Genomic DNA, 23,422 nt, shown 5'->3' with positions numbered 1-23,422 from the left:
TGTTCTCTTCTCTTACTTTATCCCAAATATACAGAGTCTCTCTCTGTGTTCTGAGCCACCTAAAGCTGGGAGTGAAGTGACAGAAAAAGCCCTGTGGCAACCACTATTATGACTGTGCTGGGTCAGACTTGAAGTCAGAAAAGCACTGGCTGTAACCACTCCCTGGCTACTGCCTATGTTCACTCAATGCCCTGGGGCTGTACAATCAGCAGGTGGCAAAGCCAGCCAGGCTTGTGTCCTTCCCTTCAGAGCAGGCCCTGGGTGGGTCCAGAAGTGCTGTCCAAGAGTCAGAGACTACAGTCAAAAACCTTACAGGTCTACCTTGTGTTTTACTGTGTTGCAGCTGAGCTGGCATTCGAACTACAAAAGGCAGTCCTTGCCACTCTTCCCTCTCTTTTCCAAAGGCAGAGGAGCCTCATCCATAGCCACCATGAGGAGTACTGCTACACTACTGCTGGTGTTCTCTTAAGGCCCAAGTTCACTTAAGTCAGCTTGTGGTGGATGCTGCCTGGCCTGGGACTCACCCTTCAGGAAAATGGGATCCCTTTGATCCAGGGCATGTCCATAAATGCTGTTCAAGAGTCAAGTCCTGAAATCGAGGACCCCAAGAACCCACTTGGTGCTCTACCCCACTGTGGCTTTGCTGGCACCTAAGGTACAAGACAAAATCCCCTTTGCTTTTCTCAAGAGTAAGGAATTTGCCCAGTAGCCACCACAGGTGGTAGGTAATGTGCTGAGACTCACCTGAAGCCAGCAAGTCTCAGAGGCTCACCCAAAGCCCTTGATGTAGTAGCTGGGTCTTACTGCTGTTTACTTGGGGTCCAAGGGCTCTTCATTTAGTAGGTGATGAATGCTGGCAGAACTACGTCTCTTTCTTCAAGGCAGTGGGTTCCCTTCTGGCCCAGGGTGTGTCTAGAAATGTCATCTGGGAACTAGGGCTGAAATGGGGACCTCATGACTCTGACTGGTGTCCTATCCTGCTGTGGCTGAGCTGGTATCCAAGATGCAAGACAAACTCCTCTCAACTCTTCCCTTTCGTTTTCTCAAGAGCAAGGAAGGGGTCTCTTTTGGACCCTCAAGCTGTGCAGCCTGGGGTTAGGGGAGGGGTGATAACAGCACTTTTGGCTTCCTTGACTGATGTTTCTGTGTGTCATGTTCCCCCTCAGTCCACTGTCTCTGGGCTGAATTCAGCTCTAGGACTTGCCTGAATTGCAGTACTTATGGTCTAGACTGCCTTTTAAGTTTACTTGGAGGCTCAGAGTGCTGTAGCCCTCAGTACTGAGGTTTGCAGGCACTCACGTTTGGACCACTGGTATCTCCAATTCTCCCTCTGACTAGGGCTGTTTTAAATGCTCCCTTAGCGAGCGAGCATCACCTGATTTTTGTCCAATTTTCATTTCTGCTGTAACAGGACAACATGGAGTTCAATGCCTCACAATTGCTGTGTTCTTCCTCCCCCAGTACCCAGAGATATTCTCTGTACCAGGCCACTGCCACCAGGGTAGGGAAGAGTGGCATCAGCAATTCAGGACTGTTTTTTCTATCTCTTCAGAGCCTCTCTCAACAATATGAAGTTAAAACCCAGTACTATGAGTGCTCATCTGATTTTTGGTTCTTATGAAGATTTTTTTTTTCTATGTAGATAGTTGTTAACTACTTGGTGTCCTTGCACTGAGAATGATTGGTGGAGCCTTCTATTCCACCCTCTTGCTCTGCCTGTCTCTCAGAAAGATTCTTAACATCTTTACTTATCAGATATCAGAGAATTAAGACCACTATGAGATACCAGTGTACAATCACTCAAATGACTAATACTAAAAAGACTGACATTACAAAGCATTGGTACTTTGTGGAGTAACTGGAACTCTGATACATTGCTTGAGGAAATATAAAATGAGACAATCTCTTTGATAAATTTGTCAATTTCTTATAATGTAAAACAAATACTATTTACCCTAGCAATTCTGCTCCTTGGACTTGTGCAATAATAATGGAAGAGAAATGTTTACAGAAAAAAATATTCAGCAATGAACAGTTTTGTTCAGAATAGTCAGCAATGGAAACCACCCAAATGCTCAAAAACTAATGAATGGTTAAATTAATTATGATGTATGCAAATGGTGGAATACGGTTGGAATATGATTTCACAATAAAAAGAAAAAAAACTACTGATACATACAACAACATAGGATGAATCTTAAAATATATACTCTAAGGAAAAGAAGCCAGACTGAAGAAAGTACATATTGTATATTTCATTTATATGGAATTATAGAGATGTCAAAACTAACTTAGAGTGATATATAGCAGATTAGTGGTTGCCTGGATCTCGGGGTGGATAGGGGGAATTTGCTACAAAGGGTCACAAGGGATGACCTTTGTGGTGGAAATGTGCTGTATCTTGATTGTGGTGGCAATTACTTGGATGCATACATTTATCAAACTCACAGAATTATATACTTAAAATGAATGCATTTTATTGTCTGTACATTATTCTTCAATAATAATTTAAAAAGGAACATGTTAATGTAAAAAATTCTAGTTAACTGAAAGTTACCATGTAAAATATATATGATGTGTATATTTTTAGACATTTAGAAAATGTAAAAGAAATACAAATTGATCACAAAAATTATATTGACCATGATTTCCTTTTCTATGGGAGATCTTCTTTCACTTCCTGAAGTTTCTGATGGTTACTATTACCAACATCAACAGCAGACATGGTGTTGACTGGCAGAACGCCCAGATGTATGACTATTTTGAGTACTGAAAGTACATGGAAGCCTTTAGCTACAGTTGGTTATCTTTGTCTATATGCAGAGAGGCTCTTCTCATGTTGGGATATTTGACTTCAATTGCAAAGAACACAGTACAGCTTACCTTGTGCTTTGTAAGTTAACACCTGTTGCTCAGAAATTCAGCTATGTCTTCTTATGCATCTGTGTTGGTATCTGGAGGAAGGAGGTATTCTGCTTCATTACTCTCACACTGCTAAATGTTACTTCCCAGTAGGGATTTGGGAAGCAAGGAAGGAGTAAAGAATGGTATTCATTTTGTGGTGTTTTCTGATGCCAGTATCTTGTAACATGGGGAGAAGCACTGAGGGCTGAAGTTTTTCAGTACGTTTTATTTCACAGAGACGCTCTATATCTCAAACCACTAGCACATCAATAGGCTTTAACTGGTTTCTCTGTCTCCAGTATTTTCTGATTCAAGTCATTTTCACTTAGTTCTTCCAGTCTAATCATTCCAGTGGACTAAATCAGAGGCCCTCCTATCAACTAAAAAAAAAAATCAAGCAAGAAACTGGTATAGAAGTATATTTATCCATAAATTTTATGAAAGTGCTGTATACGTATAAATATTATAAAAACATTTATATATAAATTATACAAGCATTACTATACTAATAAAGTATAAAATATATGTTATTTTAAAACATTTATTATTGTAGTGTTATTATTCTATTATGAACTGGTATTACAAAACATGATACGTACGCAGGGAGAAGTTCATAGTTAATAGTAAAAGTGAATCTACATATCAAGTAGTCTTCTTGGTAATTTCATATTATTTTGGTTGTCCTTCTATTAGCTAAAATTATAATACAGTCATATGACTAATGAAAAGCTCATAATAAAAGTATAGGTGTCAGTTTTAGATTTCTTATTTACTTAATTGAATTATCTTTAGTCTGGACCTTTTTTATGAAAAAGAAAATAACTTCTAAAATCACATGTCTATTTTGGGAGTACTTGGATAATTAAACTCTGCAAGTCTAAAGTCTACTTAACCAGCCAGGATATTACAGCAAACTGCAATGCAGCACAATCTGATCAAATGAATGAGGGTACCATTCAGGGCAGTGGAATTCCCACTTTTTTAAAAAAATACCTTGAGTACTGAATATTGTATTTGACTATCCTGGAGGTGACAGTGGCAATACATATGTAAAATGTTATTAATGCTTAATTTTTATTATTTTAAGATAAATATATAAATAAAAATAGAAGTGCACGTTTTCCTTCCACATCCAAATTGACTGTCTTTAACTTCCACTGCCTAATTATAAGTGCCTTGAACACAGCTGACGCTCAGTAAATGTCTGTTGAAAGAATGAAGGAATGCTATTTGGTATAAGGATTCATTTGTTTGTGTCTATGCCTAACTTCCCTAATTAAATTATAAGACTCTTGGGGGCAAGGATTGTATGTAATTTTTTTTTTTTAGTTTCCAACTAGTCCACAGCAATAAACTAAGGCAAAGTTAGCCAGATGCAAATGCTCCCATTCTGTGTACCCTGTTTAGTGTGGCTCCCAAGAGCCATTTATCATTTAACCCAAAAAGCAAGGCTACTTTTGCATTTAGTCTAGCTCTTTTAAAATTATTTGCATAAGCCCATTGATATTAATAATCAGTTATCACACATTTTCTCCTCTCTACCCCATGCTATGCAATAGTGACTAAAGAATCATTACCAACTCTACTATAATTATTTATCTATGTGCATCACATATTAAGCTGTAAATTTATGAGAATGAAAACAATGCTTGTCTTATACTTAGCATAATAATAACACTTATAGCAAGTGCTTGATAAATGTTTTACTGAATGAGCAATTCATTAGTTTAAAAATAAGAACATTTCTTTCCATCTGAAGGTAGACCATTTTACTTGAAGAAAACATTTGCAAAATAGAATTAGTAGTAGATATAATTTTTTACACAGAGAGGCTAACTTACTTCCAGTTACTGGGGGCCTTTAATCAGAATGATGTAATTGCCTCAAGTCATTCATATCCCTTTACACACAAAGTCTAAAAATTACAGAATACTCGCACTAATTGTCTCAACTATACTGTAATACTCGTATGACACTACATATACAGATGATCTTAAGTAGTGTCCAAATGTATTAGTTTTCTATTGTTGCATTAAAATGACCACAAATATAGTGGCTTAAACAATACAAATTTTCTCATAGCTTCCGTAAATTAAGGACTATGGATATGAATTAGCTGGGACCTCTGCTCAGGATGATACCAGGCTGAAATCAGAGTGTGACCAAGACTGCAATCTCTTTTGCGGCTACGGTTCCTTTTACAAGCTTGTTGGTTGTTCACAGAATGTGGTTTCTTGAGTTGTAGGAGCTTAGACCTCAGCTCCTAGAGGCTACTTAGTGTTCACTATATTTTGAGGAAAAGCTTTCCCTTTCATCTTGGGTCCAGTGATTGGTGGCCTGCAAACTAACTGTCAATGGACAGATTAACAGATGAAAACGCAAGGTTTATTTATGCATGCATGGTATGCAGATGGGAGTGCTCAGTGAGCAGTAACTCCCTGAATAACCATAAATAAAGGCTCACATACTAAACTTAACAAAAAGGTTAAGATTTTAATTGGAAAAGTATGGAATGGTCTACTGGGCTTTATGATGCTTATGGACAGCTATATTTGCACTTTCTGGTGATAAGGATCAGTCTTTTTTTCAATCAGAAGGGGAGGCAATGGCAACTATATTTTCAGGAGGGTCTGCTTAAGTTTGAATAATATTTTTTTTCTGTTGCTGCTGATTGTTCAGATGCTTTCAGTTTAAATAAATGTTTACACCACTTTAGTGAGCTATTAATGACTTCCTTTGCCATATGGCCTTCTCTACAACATTGCATTTTGCTTCTGTAAGAGCAACAGGAAAATATCTGTTGCAGCTTGTTGCCTCTTTTAAGAGCTTGTCTGCTCAAGTCAGGCCTACTCAGGATAATCTCTCTTTGATTAACTAAGAGCCAACTGATTAGGGACCTTAATTACATATTTTTAAAAATCTCATTTCTATATAATGTAACATAATCACAAGAACAATATGGAATCATAGACCTTGCACTCAAGGGGAGGGATTATATAGGTCTTATCACCAGGAGAAGGATGTTTTAGGGGCAATCTTCCTACCATACCAAATGATGGGATAAGAAGTTAAGTCCAGTACTACTGGAAATCATAAAATATAGAAATGATTACACACACACACGTTCCACACTGATAAGGTAATAAAATTGATGCTATGTGCCAATTGGTTAGGCCAGATGATATCTCAGATCATCCATAACAGTATGTGGAAAAAAGAAAGTCCATTTGTGAATTCAATATTTTTTAAACCATCTTTAAAATTTTTTCTCATATCTGAAACATGCATATAACATAAACATAGTTAATTTCTCTTCTTTGAAATTCTAACTTCTCCTTTTAGCCAGTTGGGTCTATTGGCCACAAGTCCCCTCATTAACCACAAAGAGATGGCCTATATTAGTTAACTATTTCTGTGTAACCAATTGCCCCTGAATTTAGTTGTGCAAAACAACACAGAGTTTCTGGGTGCTTCTATGAATCAGGAATCTAAGCATTACTTAACTGGGTTCTCTGCTTTGGTCTCTCTCCCAGGGCTGCAATCAAGGTCTCACTCAGGCAGGATCTATTTCCAAGCTTACTCATTGACCGTTAACAGGATTCAGTTCCTTGAGAGCTGTTAGTCTAAAGACCTCTGCTCCCAGCTGGTTGTTGGCCAAGGGCCACTCTCACCTCTGTGTCACATGGGCCTCTCCAACATGGCAGTTCACTCATCAAAGCAAGGAAAAAAGTAGCAAGACAGAAGTTATAACCTTTTGTAACCTAATCTCAGAAAGGGCATCCCATCATGTTTGTCTTATGTATTCATTAGAAGCAAGTCATAGGTTCAGCCCACACTCACAGAGAGGGATATGAATGCAGGAGGGCAAGGATTGTTAGGTGCCATCTTAGAAGTGGGCTTCCCACAGTGCCTGAATGACGGTACAATTTATCACACTGAGGAGAAACAAATTAAAGTGCTTATTTCCAAGAAATGAAACAAATAGTTGCTCTGATTACATTTACTTATTCAGAGCCAAAGCAACCAAACTTGATGGGACTGGGTGTATAATGGGAGTGGTTAGCCCTTGTCTGAGGAGAGAGGGCAAATGGAACCTAAAGATGAGAAACTAAATTCAACATCAGAGGAGTGACATTAAGTACCAGGTCCAAGGTATGAGTTTGAGACTGTGGATGAGAGAAGAATAAAAGGTCAGAAGCCCAGGAATACCAAGTCAATATAGAAGCAAAATGTCAGACCAGATGTAGCAGAAAAGTTCAAGAACAAAGAGGACTCCTGGCTTTAAAGACACGAGGTTAGGCTTTTCCTCACAATTATTGAATGGTTATGAAGTACTGCTGTATTTTTGCTTTACATTCAAACAAATAGAAAACTTACTGGTTCCGTAAAAATGTTGAAATTGAGAAGTATTACTCCAAATAAAATTAAAAGTCATCAAAATATTCATTTTTTTTTAGCCAAAAGTAGATTACATATTTTCTTACAAAATGCATAGATACTGTTTTGTATCTATTGATTTTATTTTCTTTTCTAATAAGATTTACAGTATGAAGCACCATTTTATACCAGGTGCTGTGGCTACACCTCAAAGTCATCTGGCTTAAAACACATATTGGTGAAGCCACCATTGGCTTCTCCTTCTGACTGTTTATTTTTATTTTTAACATTCCCTTATTTTGACCTTAAGAAGCTACTTTCCATGAAAGTCAACAAATCATGTACTCTAGAAAGTATAGTATCCTTTCACAGTATTTTCAAAAGTGGTGATTTCCTTGCCTTTAAAATTTTATTTTTACAATTTTTTTTTTACTTGCCACATAACCATGTGATAGAAAGGTGAAACTAAAGCCATATTGAAAAAAAAGAACCACTCATTTCTAGTAAAAGAAATCTAGTTATACTTAATTCTCTTTTTGCCTGCGTCCAAGTATAATTTCTACGAGATTACAGAAGTAACCAATTACCTTCATCTACCTTTCCCTTCATGTGCCTTGAAACTAACTTTTTAACTTTTATTTTGAGAGTTTAAATTTATTTTTAAATAAATTTATTTATTATCTCTCCTAATCTTAGATCATTTAATCATAATTCTTCTTAAACTTTCTTTCACTTCTATCTTTAGACACACTTCTTTGTATATATTGAGCTCTAGCACCATTTGTTTAGCTTTCATTTAAATTAGCAGTCAGATGAATAGCAACTAATAAACCAGTATGCAGCAATTTAAATGTTTATTAAAACTTACCAATCAGAACCTAACTTCCAGCTTTGCTTATTCAGAAAGGATTGACATTTTCTTGCCACACCATCTACTAAAGATAAGACATGCAGTTTCAGATTAAATTAAACATGCCATTTCTGTATATTTGGGTTATCTTTTATTGTTTTTGAAAAAGCAAATCATTCTGAGAACTTATCTAAATTTTAAAGGTTGTGATTTTCAGGGTATTAAAATATTTTGCAAATTATTTTCTTTAACAACCTACCATGGTGTCTGAAATTTAGGCACTTGTGATTCTTATGGGCTGTTAAAGCTAGATATAGATAGATAGACAGAAAGATAGATAGATAGATAGATAGATAGATAGATAGATAGATAGATAGAAATAGACTTAGATATGGAATATAGACGAATGGTATATTTTGCATCACTGAAAAAAATCCTTCAACTAATTTATCAGACCAAGGCTTTGAAGTGTTGTATGGATAAACTTAAGATTCTTGTGTGTGCCTCTGTGTATTTATATGTATGTGAGTTTTGGGTTGGGGAGTGAAAGAACTAGGAAAATATGTGCCTCAAGGGAGGAAAATCAGGAATGGGGCAACAAAGTGTACTCAGAGGAAGCCTGAGTAACAGATGGGGAACGATGTTACTAGGACAAGGTCATGAAACAGGAAAGGGTGTCAGAATTTAAAGCATATCTGCCCTCTAATGTATGAAATTTTTAGAATATGTTAATTTAATTTTAGCTCTTCAGTGGGTTATGCCTAAGAATTAAAGGAGGCTTTAAGAAATACAATGCAACCTTGAAATAACTTTTCTTTATTGGGTCCTAATAAAGAGTTTCAAATGCCACTCTCTGTTTGTGACAAATCACACACATGTTCATTGCTACATTTCTGGAGTCTTGAAATTTGCAACTGCCAAAACTAATCAAATAAATAGTCCTTTTTCTTCCTAGGAAGAAATTATTCTAAATTTAGAAGCCAATTCCCAAAAGAGTTTATGCTATTGAGAGAAAATTTGTGAAGAGTCTATTAGTTACTTTTTAAATGCTGCCAATTTTTAAATGCTGTTAATTTTTAAATGCTGTTGACTTGCAAGAACAGTTAATCATTTATTCAATATGTGAAAAGTACTTGACTTCATCTAAGTTTACAGTTGCCCAAATACAAGGTCAGGAATGAAGTTAAATATGTCAGCATTGTACTGCCTTCTTGTCTTATTTCTCCTTCCCTCTATCACTTTGACCTCCTGTGCCTTCCAAAGTGAATAAGGTAACAATTCGAATGCTGATTGCTTGTGAAAAGGGCATCTTTATTCATTGAGACAATCCTTCTAGGCTTAAAATCAACCCAAAATCAAGGAGAAGGGTAAGACTGTAAAGTATTGGGGTACTGGTGAGTCTTCATACATATCGCTTTATGAATGATCACTTATGTCACCCATATGGAAAGCCAATTCTAGTGAGTGTATTACGTTCTCGGTTCACAGAATAGACGATTATTTAAATTTTAAATTTAATGATAACGAAATCTTCTTATTCTTTTATAACCAATTTGATCTATTGAAGTGTTCTGTGTCTTATGTCAAATTATGTAAAGGACTCTCCTAAGGCATAAAAAATAACTAGTACTAAATTTCTTAGTATTTCCTGTGTCTCATTTGAGGGAGAGGTATGGATATTGCAAGAGGGAAAGAAGTTGGGAAGGGCAAAGACCTGGAAATTAACCACACTATGCTTGTTATTCTCCTAGGGTCTCATGATTCCTTCAGCTTCTACATTGATGAAGCCTCTCCAGTAGGTCCTGAACAGCCAGAAACTGTCCAGAATTTTGTCTCTGTGTTTGGAACTGTGGCCAAAAAGCTCATGCGGAAATGGTTGGCCACTCAGACAATGAATTTTACTGGCCAGCTAGGAGCTGGAATTCGTTATTTTGATCTTCGAATTTCCACCAAGCCCAGAGACCCTGACAATGAACTCTATTTTGCTCATGGTTTGTTCAGTGCCAAAGTCAATGAAGGCCTTGAGGAGATCAATGCATTCCTCACAGATCACCATAAGGAGGTAGTGTTCTTGGACTTCAACCACTTCTATGGGATGCAGAAATATCACCATGAAAAACTGGTCCAAATGCTGAAAGACATCTATGGAAATAAAATGTGCCCAGCGATTTTTGCCCAGGAAGTTAGTTTAAAGTACCTGTGGGAGAAGGACTATCAAGTGCTGGTCTTCTACCACAGTCCAGTGGCTCTGGAAGTGCCCTTTCTCTGGCCTGGGCAGATGATGCCAGCACCCTGGGCCAACACCACAGACCCTGAGAAACTGATCCAGTTTCTTCAAGCATCCATCACTGAAAGAAGAAAGAAGGGATCGTTTTTTATATCTCAGGTGGTGCTGACCCCCAAAGCTAGCACTGTAGTCAAAGGGGTGGCAAGTGGCCTCAGAGAAACAATCACAGAAAGGTAAGTGTCTTTAAAATGTCAGGGGGAAAACCTCAAATAATTTAACTTGAATTCATAGAGCTCACAAGTGATGAAGCTAAAATTCACACTTACGTATTTAGGTCCCCGGGGCTGCAATAACAAAGTACCACAAATTGGGTGTCTTAAAACAATAAAAATATATTATCTCACAGTTCTGAAACCTAGAAGTCTGAAATCAGTGTCGGCAGGGTTGGTTCCTCCTGAGGACTCTAAGAGAGAATCTGTTCTATGCCTGTCTCCTAGGTTCTGGTGGTGGCTGGCAAGCCTGAGTGTTACTTGGCTTATACATACATCACTCCAGTCTCTGCCTCCTTTTTCTCATGCCATTTTCTCATGTGTCTCTGTGTTTTCCTTTGCTTATAAGGATACTAGTCATATTGAATTAGGGCCTGCTCTAATAACCTCATCTTAATTACTTCGGCAAGGAACCAATTTCCAAATAAGGTCACACTCACAGGTAGCGGGGGTTAGGACTTCAACATGTCTTTTTGTGGACCACAGATCAACCCATAACCCCATGTATTTTGACTCCATGTCTAGTTGTCTTTTCATAGCACCCTTTTTTCACATTTGTGTGTTGCTTTATAGATTGCAATATCCTTTCTCCACCATTTGCAGAGTCTTTTAATATCCCTAATTCCATTTGAAATGCATAACAACCCTGAGAAGTAGATATTGTCTTACAGATTTAAAAAATGAGGTTCAAAAAAGTGATATATTTTTCCTAAGACCGCTTCAACAGTGAATGATAACATGGATACTCAAACTCTATTCTCAAACTATATCCTATGCCTTTTATACTACATATGCAGCCTTATAAGGAATGGTTACCCCTGAGACAGTGGTCACTTCATTGGTCAAGCCCAGCCAAACATGTAGAATGTTCATTACCTGTGAGGTATAACTTGAGCAATCACAGGTTTTTTCCTGCAAGTGTGACACAATATGCTGAATTATACATATTATTTATTCTTTTGAGGTAAAATGTTAAACAATGCAAACATCATCTGAAGAAAGAACATAAATCCTTATCAGATCTCTTATTTTTATCTTTCATTGACATTTTGAATTATGCTAAAGAGACAGAGCGTGAATGTTTTGCTTGGACTCAAGGTCTTTGTGGAAAAAGACAAAAGATGAAGAGAAAAGATTAGGCAGTGAAAATAGTACGTGTGACCTTGTGGCATAGCATATAGGACGGGGAATGAAAGGAGTTAAAGCTTGGAGTGGTGCAAGAACACATTTTCCAGAAATCTTTTAACCAGGCTACAGAGACCCTCATCCTGTGAGCAATGGGGAGCTAGATAATAAAGTTTAAAAGTAACATGACTTGACATGATCTGTGTTTTATGTAATAATTGATGCAGCCTGGAGGATTGATGGAATGGAGAGAGTGAGCAGTTGATAAGTGCTTAGAACTGTTTCAGCAAGGTAATGCAAGCTACACTGGGGAAGCGAAAAAACACAGAAGCGGATCATATGCAAGCAGTGAAAATTAAAATGGTTCAGTGACTAGTTCCATATGTGGTATAAATGGGAGAAAAGAGTTCAGGATAAGCAGGACAGGTAATGGAAGCATTCACAGACTCAGGAAACAAAGACACAGGGATTTGGGAGGAAGTGGGGAAGGTACCATCAGGGTCATGCTGAATTTAAAGCATGAGTAAGGCATTCAAGTAGATGTGGCTAATTGATCATTAGAAATACAGGCCAACTCATTTGGGGGTTGTTGGCATTTCTTGGTGGTGGAAACTCCAAGTCATTGGAGTGGAAAAGTTCTTCCATATGAAATCAAAACTTTCTTCTGTTATTCAGAATGGTCCATTAGCTGGGACTGCTCTGTTCCTTAAAATTTAAATAACATTACCAACCATTCATTGTATAGTCTATTAAAGTGCCTGGCTTTCTCTATGATTTCTGCTAATGTCTACATTTCTTCTATTTGTATGGTAGGAGCCCTTTCTACTACTGGATTATATCATTTTATGACTTAATTGTCCCACACAGTCTGTCCATGTCCCATTCTGAGACATGAAACTTGCTTCATGTTCATTTCCACAATATTTTTTAAATTTTACTGAAGATCTGAAGAGGCCAGGAATGGCTTATAATCACAATAATGTACATAATTTAAAATCGAATTTTAGGCTTGTCTTTAATTACAAATCTTCTGCCCTAGGATAACAGCCCCTGACAACATCTGCAACACTGTATACCTCAGCTTCATATCCTCTGACTGAATCTTCTCCTCCTTTACCATTTTTCACTTATTTTCTTTCTTTACCCTTAGATTGCCTTTGAGACCCAACATTCTAGATGATTGTGTAACTAGATTAACACATCTAGATGATTATGCCTAACTAGTCAACTCTCTCCAGCTTCCTAAGCCTAAACTCAGCTAGTTGCAACAAAGAATTCATCAAAACAAGAGGGCTTTTTGCTTTATAGCACCGCTGTCTACAAACATTATTTTTTCTGGTAATTAGCAATTTACCCCCTTTCTCACAAACTTAGAAAGTGAGGGAGTTGTGTACATATAAAAATGTATTGTTTTTAACTGTATCCCATAGAGTCCCCAGATTTTGAAGAATCTCTGATGGGTCACTAGAGGTGGTGAAAAGGCAGCAGGAGCCTGGGAGGGAACTGACTCCAACTCCTTCCATTCTCTGCATACCTTGAATGAAAGAAGCTTCATTTTTAACTTTGACATTTTGGGCATGATGCAAGTCTTCCTATCACCTCTTCCAGCTTCCAGCATAGTTCTACGCTTAGGAAAACACTTACTCATATTAAATCCTTGCTTTGCATTTTAGCCAAGAACTTTACCCTCATTTTACCTGTGTAGAGATCATCCTTTGAAGAAGCCAAGAATTTACTCAAAGATAAACGGTTTTCATTTTTTTCCTTTTACGTCATTTGATGTAATTTAGTTTTCAAGTCATAGGTAAACTGCTTTTTGGTTACTCATGCTCTAGTACACTACTACTAAAGTAGGATTTGCAGGTAAAAAAATCAAATCAGTTAGGAAAGTGCTGAACATTATATTCTACACAATTCTCCCAAAGGAGTCACAGTGTACATTAGCATATAAAAGGCACTAAGGAATGTTTTAGTGATGAATCCTATTTAAATTTAACTAATGCAATGTTTTCCAAGCACTTAACTTTTGTTCAGGTAACACTTATTAACAGCACATGGAATTAATTTTTAAAAACTGCTCTCAGCCCTTTAATTCAGAACTTCTTACTTGCCTCTCTAGCTTATATATTTGGAAGAGTAGAGTTGTATCATTGACAAGAAAAAGGAACAGAAAAAGAAATTTTTAAAGTAGAAATGAAGACTCCATATGTAGAACTAATTCTTTCCTCTATAGGATTATGAAAATTACTTACCAATAATTTGCCAATATATCTGAACCTTGTCATTATAGATGTGCTGGCATTCTCCAGTGGAGTTTAGTCTCAGAAGTACTAGAAAGACTTCCTTTTTAACCATTTGCAAAGCTGTATTCTGAATGTTATATTAATGTGAAGCTCAGTTTTTTGTTTTGGTTTGGTTTGGTTATTGGACATACTCCAGCCTTCTGCATGGAACCTACAGGAAAAGCTTATTGTCAGCTCTGGGGTCATGCCTTCCAAAGGCAATTTATTAATACTTATCACTTATTCAGTGAAGGAGCACTTGACTCCCCAGAACTTGTTGGCTTTCTCTTCTTACCAAGTGATGAAGCCTATGAAGTGAACTGATTCTGACACTGTCCTCTTCGCTTTTGTGCAAAAGCCATTCATTCATAAAGTCCTGTGATGGCACCAAAAGTTGTAGTAAGTTCTTCTGTGCCATGAAAGGAAAGTTACCAGGCAATTATAAGACTGCTCTAGGCCTTACATATTTTCATCTGCAAAATTTGGAGTTTGAGCTAGATTACCTCCAAGATCCATTTCAGTTGTAAAATCCCACAGTTCTAAGATCCTGTATTTGACTAGCTAGTTTCTCTACAATTTTTAAAATCATACCTAATATTTGGATTAACAAAACTCTGAGCACACACATTTAGAAAACAGCATTTAGAGTTGTGGGTGGCTTTCAGGGAAACTAAATCCAGCCTGGATTTAGGTACCATAGCTTTCAATCTGGCTAATGGTTCTAAATACTGCAGATTCATTTTCTACACTGTAGCAATGCCAAAAGACACAGATTTTTATTTCTTAAAGACTTATTTTTAATTTCTTTTTCAAACACCAGTTTTTGCACCCCACCCCCACGCAATTCACACATTCTTAAAAAGAAGGTGTGCAACTTGAGTAAAGTCCTTTCCTAATTTGTAGAAGTTTATTAACTTACAGGTTTCTTTTAATTTAAAAAATGTAGCCGTATTACCTGCCTGAATTTTTAAGCAGCAATGCATCTGTGCAAGTAAAGTGATGCTGAGTTAAATTAGACAATATTTGTTCAGGCCAACAAGTTAGATAATGATTAATATAACAATAATAATAACTGTTATTATTATTATGGGCTATTGTAAGGGTTCACTATCTGTTAGATCCTTTATTGTGTTATATTCATGATTAGGTTCAATATTTATAAAACCTCCAAGTGTAGGTACTATTGCTATCCTATCTTAACAATAAAGGGACTCAGCCTTAGAAGTGTTAACCAATTTAGCTGGATAGCACAATTAAGAAAAGGTGGATTCAGGATTTAAATTTAGGCTGCTCTATCTGTTCATTTATTCACAAAAGCAAACATTTAAATGCCTAATCTGTTCTAGACACTGTACTTCAAGTGACTGATCTCAGATATGCAGTCTTATAACCATTACATAGTACTATCTCCCTGCTATTTGTGAGAATCCAAAGAAGTGACTGCAACTTTGTTTTCATCTTATTAAATGACAATATCTAGATCAAATTTGGCAGTACATTCAGGTAGACTGAGTTCAATTTAGTACTTATCTGTTGAACAGCTCCTATGAGTACGGCTCTGCATTAAGTGTTGTGAGGCATATTAAAATTGGTATTTGCCATTGTTGCCATCAAGCATCAAGTAGGTTTGAAAAGACAAGAACATGCAAGACCTAAACACAAATTGGAGAGAAACAGGAGAGTTAAATATCAAGACCTATGTGACTTAGAGGAGAGAGATATCTGGCAAGATTTTGGCTGGCTTTGACAAAAAGCACTGTGATAGGCAGAGATGGGTAGGGGTAACTTCTCAGGATGAGGAAATAGCAAGAGCAAAGCATGGAGGTAGGAAATCTTAAGGACAAGAGAAATCAGGGTTGGTTAGAGAAACAGAGTGATGTGCAAAGGAACATGGGGGATGACTCAAGGAAAAAGTGAAGGGGGAGATTATGGTTGGCTGAATTAGGCATATATTAGGAAGATATTGAAGAGGGCAAATCAGAACTGGACCTCCGGAGATGAAACTCACCTAATTATGTAGGTTGAGTAAGGAAGGAAGAGACTGAAGATGAAGCTACCAGTTTAAAGGCGGAAACAGAGTAGCATGCCAACAAGTGTTTAGAAAGAAAGAGAGGTAAAAATCCTGACATGGTTTGACTTCAGCCCTACTGACAGTGCTGCCCCCTCAGAATACCATTTACAGTATCATTTTATATGGATGACGTCCCTTGGAGTTGGATGATGGGTAGCCCTGGCCACTTAGTCTCATGGTCACAGTGATCACCTTTTGTAAGGCAGAATTTTTAGGATGTGGTTGTGAGTATATACCAATATTACCCAGCTGGGCAAAGGAAGACAACTGTAGTTGTTGAGCCCACATTATGTGCCAGGCACTGTGCTAAGAGCTCTACATGATTTGTGTCCATTTAAGGCCTTGCAGCCTTACAAATTAGGTATTATTAAATCCATTAGAGGTGGAAATTGAGGCTGAGAGATGTCTAACACCTTGCTTTAAAATCCCATATTAAAGTCATGCCTTAATTAATAAGCTAGGATTATTACATAGGTTTGTTTGACTCTAAGTCCCATGCTTATTCTTGCAGATTAGGTAAAATTAATATTGCTTGGCACTGGCTGCATTTAATATATTATCTGTCATCTTGGAAGGCAGAGTCAGGTCGAGGGGTTTGGGAAAGTGAATTATGCTGGTGACAGAGTGGGCAAAGATAAGAGAAGAAAAGGTTTGAAGTGTATGGCTTTGCCTCAAGAAAGCAAACCCTGATAGGATGTTAGCATGGAACCTCCTAAGGAAGCATTGACATAGAACATGAAAGGAGTTAGAGATGACTGGGCTTAATCCTTCTTGCCTTGTGCCTATTGCTCATTTCACCATTTCTTTTTATTAAATAAGGAAGTTGAGGCCAAGAGGAATGCTAATTGATTGTGCAAGGACACAGAGCTAACTGGCAGCAGAGAAAGGATTAAAATCCAGGACTCCTGGCTCCCAGTCAAAAGAAGAGACACCCCAGAGAGGGATAAGGCCAGAGGATAAACAGAAAGCTTAGGGGCGGAGGGGGCAGAGCATACCAGGCTGCACATACCAACATGGAAGGGCTTTCAGTCCGCGCTGCACTCAACACTGCATGGTGCCCTGGAGTCTTGCCAGGAGGGAATGCGGCTAAAGTCAAAGGACTGGGCCACAGATTTTATGCTGGGCCTACTTTCCCTGGACTTTCTCTCTCTCTCTCTTTATCTGCCTCTCTCTCTTTCTTCTACTCTTTAACTCTCTCTACATCATGAACCCAAAGGATTCTTTATTTCTCTCCAATGGGGACACACTCCAGCTCACAACCCGCCTGTTGCCCAGGTTGCCTTTTCCTTGCCCGTACCCAGAAGGGATGGGTCTAGCTCTTGGAAGTTTTTCAGCTGCAGTGCCAGTCATCTTAGCAGTTTGGAGAGCCAGGAAAATCCTCACTTAGAGGCTGAGACTCAGAATGGTTCAAAGTCAGCTATAGTGACATGAGACAGTACCTATCTCCATAAAGAGCAGCTTTCCAGCCCCGCCCTTCCACCCTAGGCCATGTCCCAAGACAGGCCAGCACAGCAGCAGAGCAGAGCAGCTGACAATGGATATTTGGGATATTCTATTCAACAGATGGGGAAAGCGATCTCCTCAAGCTACATATCCATGAGGAGAAAGAACACCAAGGAGACTATGGAAAGCTAGTGTTCCAATAATCATTGTTTTCAAAAAGCTTTCACCATAAGATTCATTTGTTCGACCTGTCTCTCTCCCTGTCTCTATAGATATGTATGCATACAGATACTTATATGTACTTGTGTCTGTGTGTGTATGTCTGTTTGTATGTATGTACATGGCTTCATTTGTACAAGTGTTATTCCTAATTTGCAATTTAAGAAACTGAAAGTCAGAATGGCTAAATAATTTACTTGGATGATGTTATAAGTCAGTGCTGGGAGCAATTTAGAATCTTTCTGAACCACTGGAAAGCGGATTCTGGCTTGTAAATCAAAAGGAAGCTCCAGAAAACAACGCTTTCCCAGCCCAGGACTTGGCAAACTGGAATACACTTAGGGAAATTTTGTTACAATGTAAACTCCTGGGTACCACTTTCAGAAATTCTGATTCAGTAGTCTGTGGTGCAAAGTGTTTAATTCTTAGCAGACTCAAGTGAGCCCCACTTCAAGTAGCACTGCTCTGCTCATACCCACAAACAAGCTGCACCTTAATCATCCCTACCGACAAATTAACCTGGTTTTGGTTAACCTAGAGAACATAAACCCCAATATTTATTGGTGCCCTCCTCCCTAGGCTCAGTTAGTTCTTCCTAAAATCTAAGTTACAACTCCTCTACCCACAAGACCTGCCAGATTTAAGTTCATATTTCCTTGCTGTATCACTCAGATAGTACCTATCAATGATTTCCAAAAAAATAGCCCTCAGCTTTTGGCATCTTGTGTCTTGTGTGACTTAGTTTGATCCTAGAATTATTGCGCTGACGGGCTAAAAAGCACATTCTCGTGTAAGAAGACTTAATAACTTCTAGACTCAGTGTCTCCCACCAAAGCCAATTAACATTACAGCACCGCATCCCAACTGCCTCCCCAATGCTAATTTCAAATACGATGAGAAAGAAGAAGAAGAAGAGGAAAAGGAGGAGGAGGAGGAGTTTCAACTGAAGAATTATGAGTTTCATAAATTCAGAGAGAAGAGAGCTTTATTTCTTATAAAGGATTGCCACCTGCAGGCTGGCCATTCCATGGGTTGGGAAATGTAGCCTCCAGTAGAAACTGAGAAAGGTACTTCAAGGAAAGGAAGGGTGAGACAAAAATTTAGGCTGAAAGGGTCAGCTAAGTATACGTATTCAACAGGTTGTAGGAGAATCTATGAATATTCACAAAGTGGGAAGGTTGCATTTATAAATAAGTAAACATACATATTCCATAAGTCCTATGTTCACTTCTGGGTGGAGACTTAACATTTAATGCATTAAAATTAGGTCCTATATGTCAAAAAGTGAAACAGAGGACACAGAGGCATGTTATGTGCAGTCTCTGTAAACTGACCAGAACCAGTCTACGATTTGGTGTCTCTGATCAGGAAGACAAGCTGGTCAGTTGTGTTGAAACCACAAAAATGGGGGGAAGTTGGATGGATTGATTTCTGTTTAACTCTTGGGAAAGAAAGTCTTTTAGTGGCAGTTAGTGAAGAATGGAGTATAACAAAGCATGTCCAATCTCCCATCCCATCATTGCCAAAAACTCAGTTGTTTTTGTTTTCTTGTTTTGTTTTGTTTTGAGACAGAGCCTTGCTCTGTCACCCAGGCTGGAGTACAGTGGCATGATCTCAGCTCACTGCAACCTCCGCCTCCCAGGTTCAATTGATTCTCCCACCTCAGCCTCCCGAGTAGCTGGGATTACAGGTGCATGCCACCATGCCCAGCTGATTTTTGTACTTTTTGTAGAGAAGGGGTTTCACCATGTTGGCCAGGCTGGTCTCGAACTCCTAACCTCAAGTGATCTGCCCGCCTCAGCCTCCCAAAATGCTGGGTTTACAGGCATGAGCCACCATGCAAGGCCAAGAACTCAGTTTTTAAGGTTTCTCTGGAGTCCTTTTGGCCAAGAAGGGGTTGTACTCAGTTGGCTGGGGGGCTCAAGATTTAATTTTTATTTCTCAGAAGGAAGAAGATTCTGTACCAGCTTACAGTTGTGAGACTGTGTGACAGAGGAGTGAGTTCAGCCTGTGTCCTCTGGGGTATGGCAGGAGGAGGGGTTGTCTGTAATTCTCCATTTTAACAACATTTGACCCCAAAATTTTTGAAACAAGAGTGCATTTTTAAAACTCTCTTTCTCCTTCGTTCCGCTGATGTTGTATGATTAAAGAAGATTAAAATACATTTAAATACAGGCAGGCAGTTTTCACTGTTTCGGAGAGGTTAAAGCCTGGAGAAGGCTCCAAGTTGTTGAGAAGTCAGACATCTATTCAGTGCCTGCTCTGTGTGTGTGTATGTGTGTGTGTGTGTGTATGAGCGACAGAGAGAAACAGAGAATGAATACATATACTTTTCTGAAAAACTGTGGCATAGGATGGAGATTCTCCTACTTTAGTAAACCTCTCTGGATCTCAGTTTTCTTCTAGGGAATTGCTGGGCAGATTGAATTTAATTTCTAAAAGAAACTAGCTTAAAATATAGCTAGTATGTATAGCTAGCACTTACCAAAAAAAAAAAGTTGAAAGGAGGTAGGCTGATGGGGTAGAGAGAATAAAGATGGAGTATCCAGGCAGCAGGGCTATTTAGTCAGTCAAGTAGTGACACAATAATTTGTGTAGTTTAGTCAGCAACCGAGGGAAAAGGGAGATTTGTTTGGAATTTCAAATGAACCATATAATGAGATATCAGTAGATGAATGAGTAAAAGGTGTCTGATTCAAGAAGTAAAATGGACCACATGTGGAAATCTCAGTTCACATTCCACAGTCATGAGAAGGGGGCCTGCAGGCCAGCTCTTCCCTTCTGCTCTATGCAGGCAGGGCTCCTGAGTGGGGCACAAATCCATTCAGCTGAAAAGCTCCAAGAGACATAAGTATTTTGTGATTGTCCTTTAGCCAAAGATCCCCAGGCACAAACATTTGTTGAACATGCAGAGTTTACTATTTGTTGCAGCGACGGAGAACATACCATGGGGTTCATACATGAGACATCCCGGTAAGAGGATGCTAGAAGGGACTTACAAGATTGGGCTTAGGTTGGGTGACTTGAGGGAGGGTCTAAGGAAGCAGGGGTTCTCTCTAGATCAGATGCGTCAGAAAGCAAGGACTAGTCTATATTTGGGTATTTCAACAAGCCTAATCCATAGGGCTAGAGCAAGATCAAACTGTAATTGGTAAAGGAGTCACAGCCACTTATTTTAGTGAAGAGAGGTAGTGACCTTATCTGAAGTTGGTATTGTGGGAGATTGCTTATGTCCAACAGGAGAATAACATGGCCTGGTTTTAAGTGTCTGGCGAGCTCTCAGTTGTCAGGGGCTGCTTTTTCTTTCCTCCTTTTTCAATAACATGTGAAAACAGAAATATCACTTATTCTCATTTGGCTTAAAAGCCTCTAGTATAAATTAGTCTGTCCATGTGCATTTTCTTTGTTCTTTTTCTCATTAAAACGGTCGAGGTTGTTTCTATGCAAAAGCCCAGACCATTTTGATAATGAGGCAAATCAAAGAGTTGGTAATATCCTAACTGAGGGATTGGCTAGTGAAAATGTAAACTCTTCAAATTAGGCTATATTGACAGTCAACTTGACTTTCTTTCTCTGTGATCTTAAATTTCTCCGTCTACACTTGGAAAACTGTTGAAATTTCCCAGATGATGGAGAGACGGGGTCCAGGGCAGGAAAAAAATAGAACACAGCTCTTTGTAAAGGGAATTGCTGTTTTTTTAAGATTTGGGAACATTCCAGCCGTCTTCCTAAGGTTTCACAACTCATTCAGGGCACAAGGAAGCAGGAGATAGGATGCAGACTGTCATATTTTCAGCTAAATTGGTTTGTTGTCCTCTTTCACAGAGGGAGGCATGTTTTTTTTATTGGGCTTGTTTGCATGGGTGCCCCTGAGGGCTTGCGATCCAGATGTTTGTGCTGAGTGTACTTGATAGACGGGGTTTTCAGAGACTGACCTACTGACAAACAAGGGTGACTCTGACAAGTATAAATGGCTAGTCGAGTGAGGTGATATAAGCCAAATCCTCTCTGTCAAAAACGATAAAAGGGCAAGGAGTTGCTGTAAGCATGTCCTACCTAACCAAATCGTTATAGAAATATTAAATAACGAACTAACATCACTCTAGGCAATGAGATGTCAGCTTTTAACTTACCACATTTGGTTGATAAAATGTTGTTTTCTATAATATTTTCAGTGTAACAACAGCAATAAAAAAGTTAAAACTGTGAAATTTTCTCAGAATACCTGACCTTGGAGGATTTTACAAGAAAATACTGCATGCATCAGTTGCAGGCATTAATATTTGGCTTTGTTGATTACAGCACAGATCTTCTGGCTCTTGCTCTGTATGTCTGGGATTGTAGCCTATTGCTAATTAACTTATTTTAAGGTATTAACAATAATTAGACAAGAATGGCTAGAGACTTGATTGTCATAATTGATTTTTTGCAGAAATCACAATTATATCTTGAACTTTTCCTTTAAAATAGTCTTTCCTTCCACCCCCTCATCATTATTTCCCTGTGGCCCCAGCTGTTAAGAGACAAAAAGCTTACAAGTTGTTTCTGGGGCTGTGACATCCTATCTGGAGGAAGCAGTATGTGGCAGTGAGACTGTAATGTGTGATTTCATTAGTGAACGCTAAAAGCACAGGTTGCCCTTTGGAAATGGATGTGAGATGTAGCCAATATAAAACAGACCAAATTCACTGTGCTGTCTGCTACTTGTCTGAATACTGAACAAAAAAGTTGTTGCCTATATAATTTACCTCAGGTTCAAAAATTAACCAGTCAAAAAATAGATAATAACTCTATCAAAAGCTGTTCATTGGCTCATCATGGTGGCTCACACCTGTAATCCCAGCACTTTGGGAGGCCAAGGCGGGTGAATCACTTGAGGTCAAGAGTTTGAGACCCGCATGGCCAACATGGTGAAACTCCTCTCTACAAAACTACAAAAATTAGCTGGGCATGGTGGTGGGCACCTGTAATCCCACCTACTCAGGAGGCTGAGGCAGGAGAATCCCTTGAACCCAGGAGGCAGGGGTTGCACTAGGCCCTGATTGAGCCTCTGTACTCCAGCCTGGGTGACAGAGCAAGACCCTGTCTAAGAAAAATCAACCAAACAAAAAAAAGACAAAAACAAAATCTACTAATTAATGGATATCTTTCAGTTTTTGTGGTTCATTTTCAAGAGTTTAATTCACATTGCCTGTTTTTCTAAATAAAGCTAGCTTATAATGAATAGATTGTAGGAAAATTTGATCAAGTGTATAGTTTAGCGTCACTAAATTCAGTCTGTTAATAGACAGCATATGTCGATTCAGAAGAGTCATGATGGATCTATTGTTAAGTATCCTGAAAACTTTGTTTTTTCTTGTCTCACTTTCACATTGGCTGGTTAGGGGTTACTTGGTTATTTAATAAATTTGACTCTATTTCTGTTCACAAGCAGAGCAAGTGCCACAGACATTTCTACATGGTGTTATATGACACAAGGAGAATTCCACACCCTTGAGCACACACAACTTATTGCCACTGTATGCTCATGTGTCCACATCACTCATGTGTCCACAGACCAAGAAGACCCCAAACACAATATGGCCGAGTACTCTTACAAGTAATAAAGATGGAGAGGCTTTTTAATACTGTAAACCATGAGGAATGACATTTCCA

General features: G+C 38.5%; 1 protein-coding gene across 1 annotated transcript in view; it reads left to right on the top strand.

The window, feature by feature from the left end:
* Positions 1-23,422, top strand: part of PLCXD3 (phosphatidylinositol specific phospholipase C X domain containing 3) — a 188,234-nt gene that overhangs the window by 112,957 nt on the left and 51,855 nt on the right. Inside the window, exon 2 of the mRNA XM_050793474.1 lies at positions 9,883-10,591. Coding sequence (XP_050649431.1) covers positions 9,883-10,591 — 709 coding nt within the window. The remainder of the gene's footprint in view (positions 1-9,882; positions 10,592-23,422) is intronic.

The sequence above is a fragment of the Macaca thibetana genome, chromosome 6 (assembly GCF_024542745.1).
Source record: "Macaca thibetana thibetana isolate TM-01 chromosome 6, ASM2454274v1, whole genome shotgun sequence".
In the NCBI taxonomy this organism is placed as follows: Eukaryota; Metazoa; Chordata; class Mammalia; order Primates; family Cercopithecidae; genus Macaca; species Macaca thibetana.
Note: the sequence above shows the minus strand (reverse complement) of the source record. Positions and strands in the feature narration are given on the sequence as shown.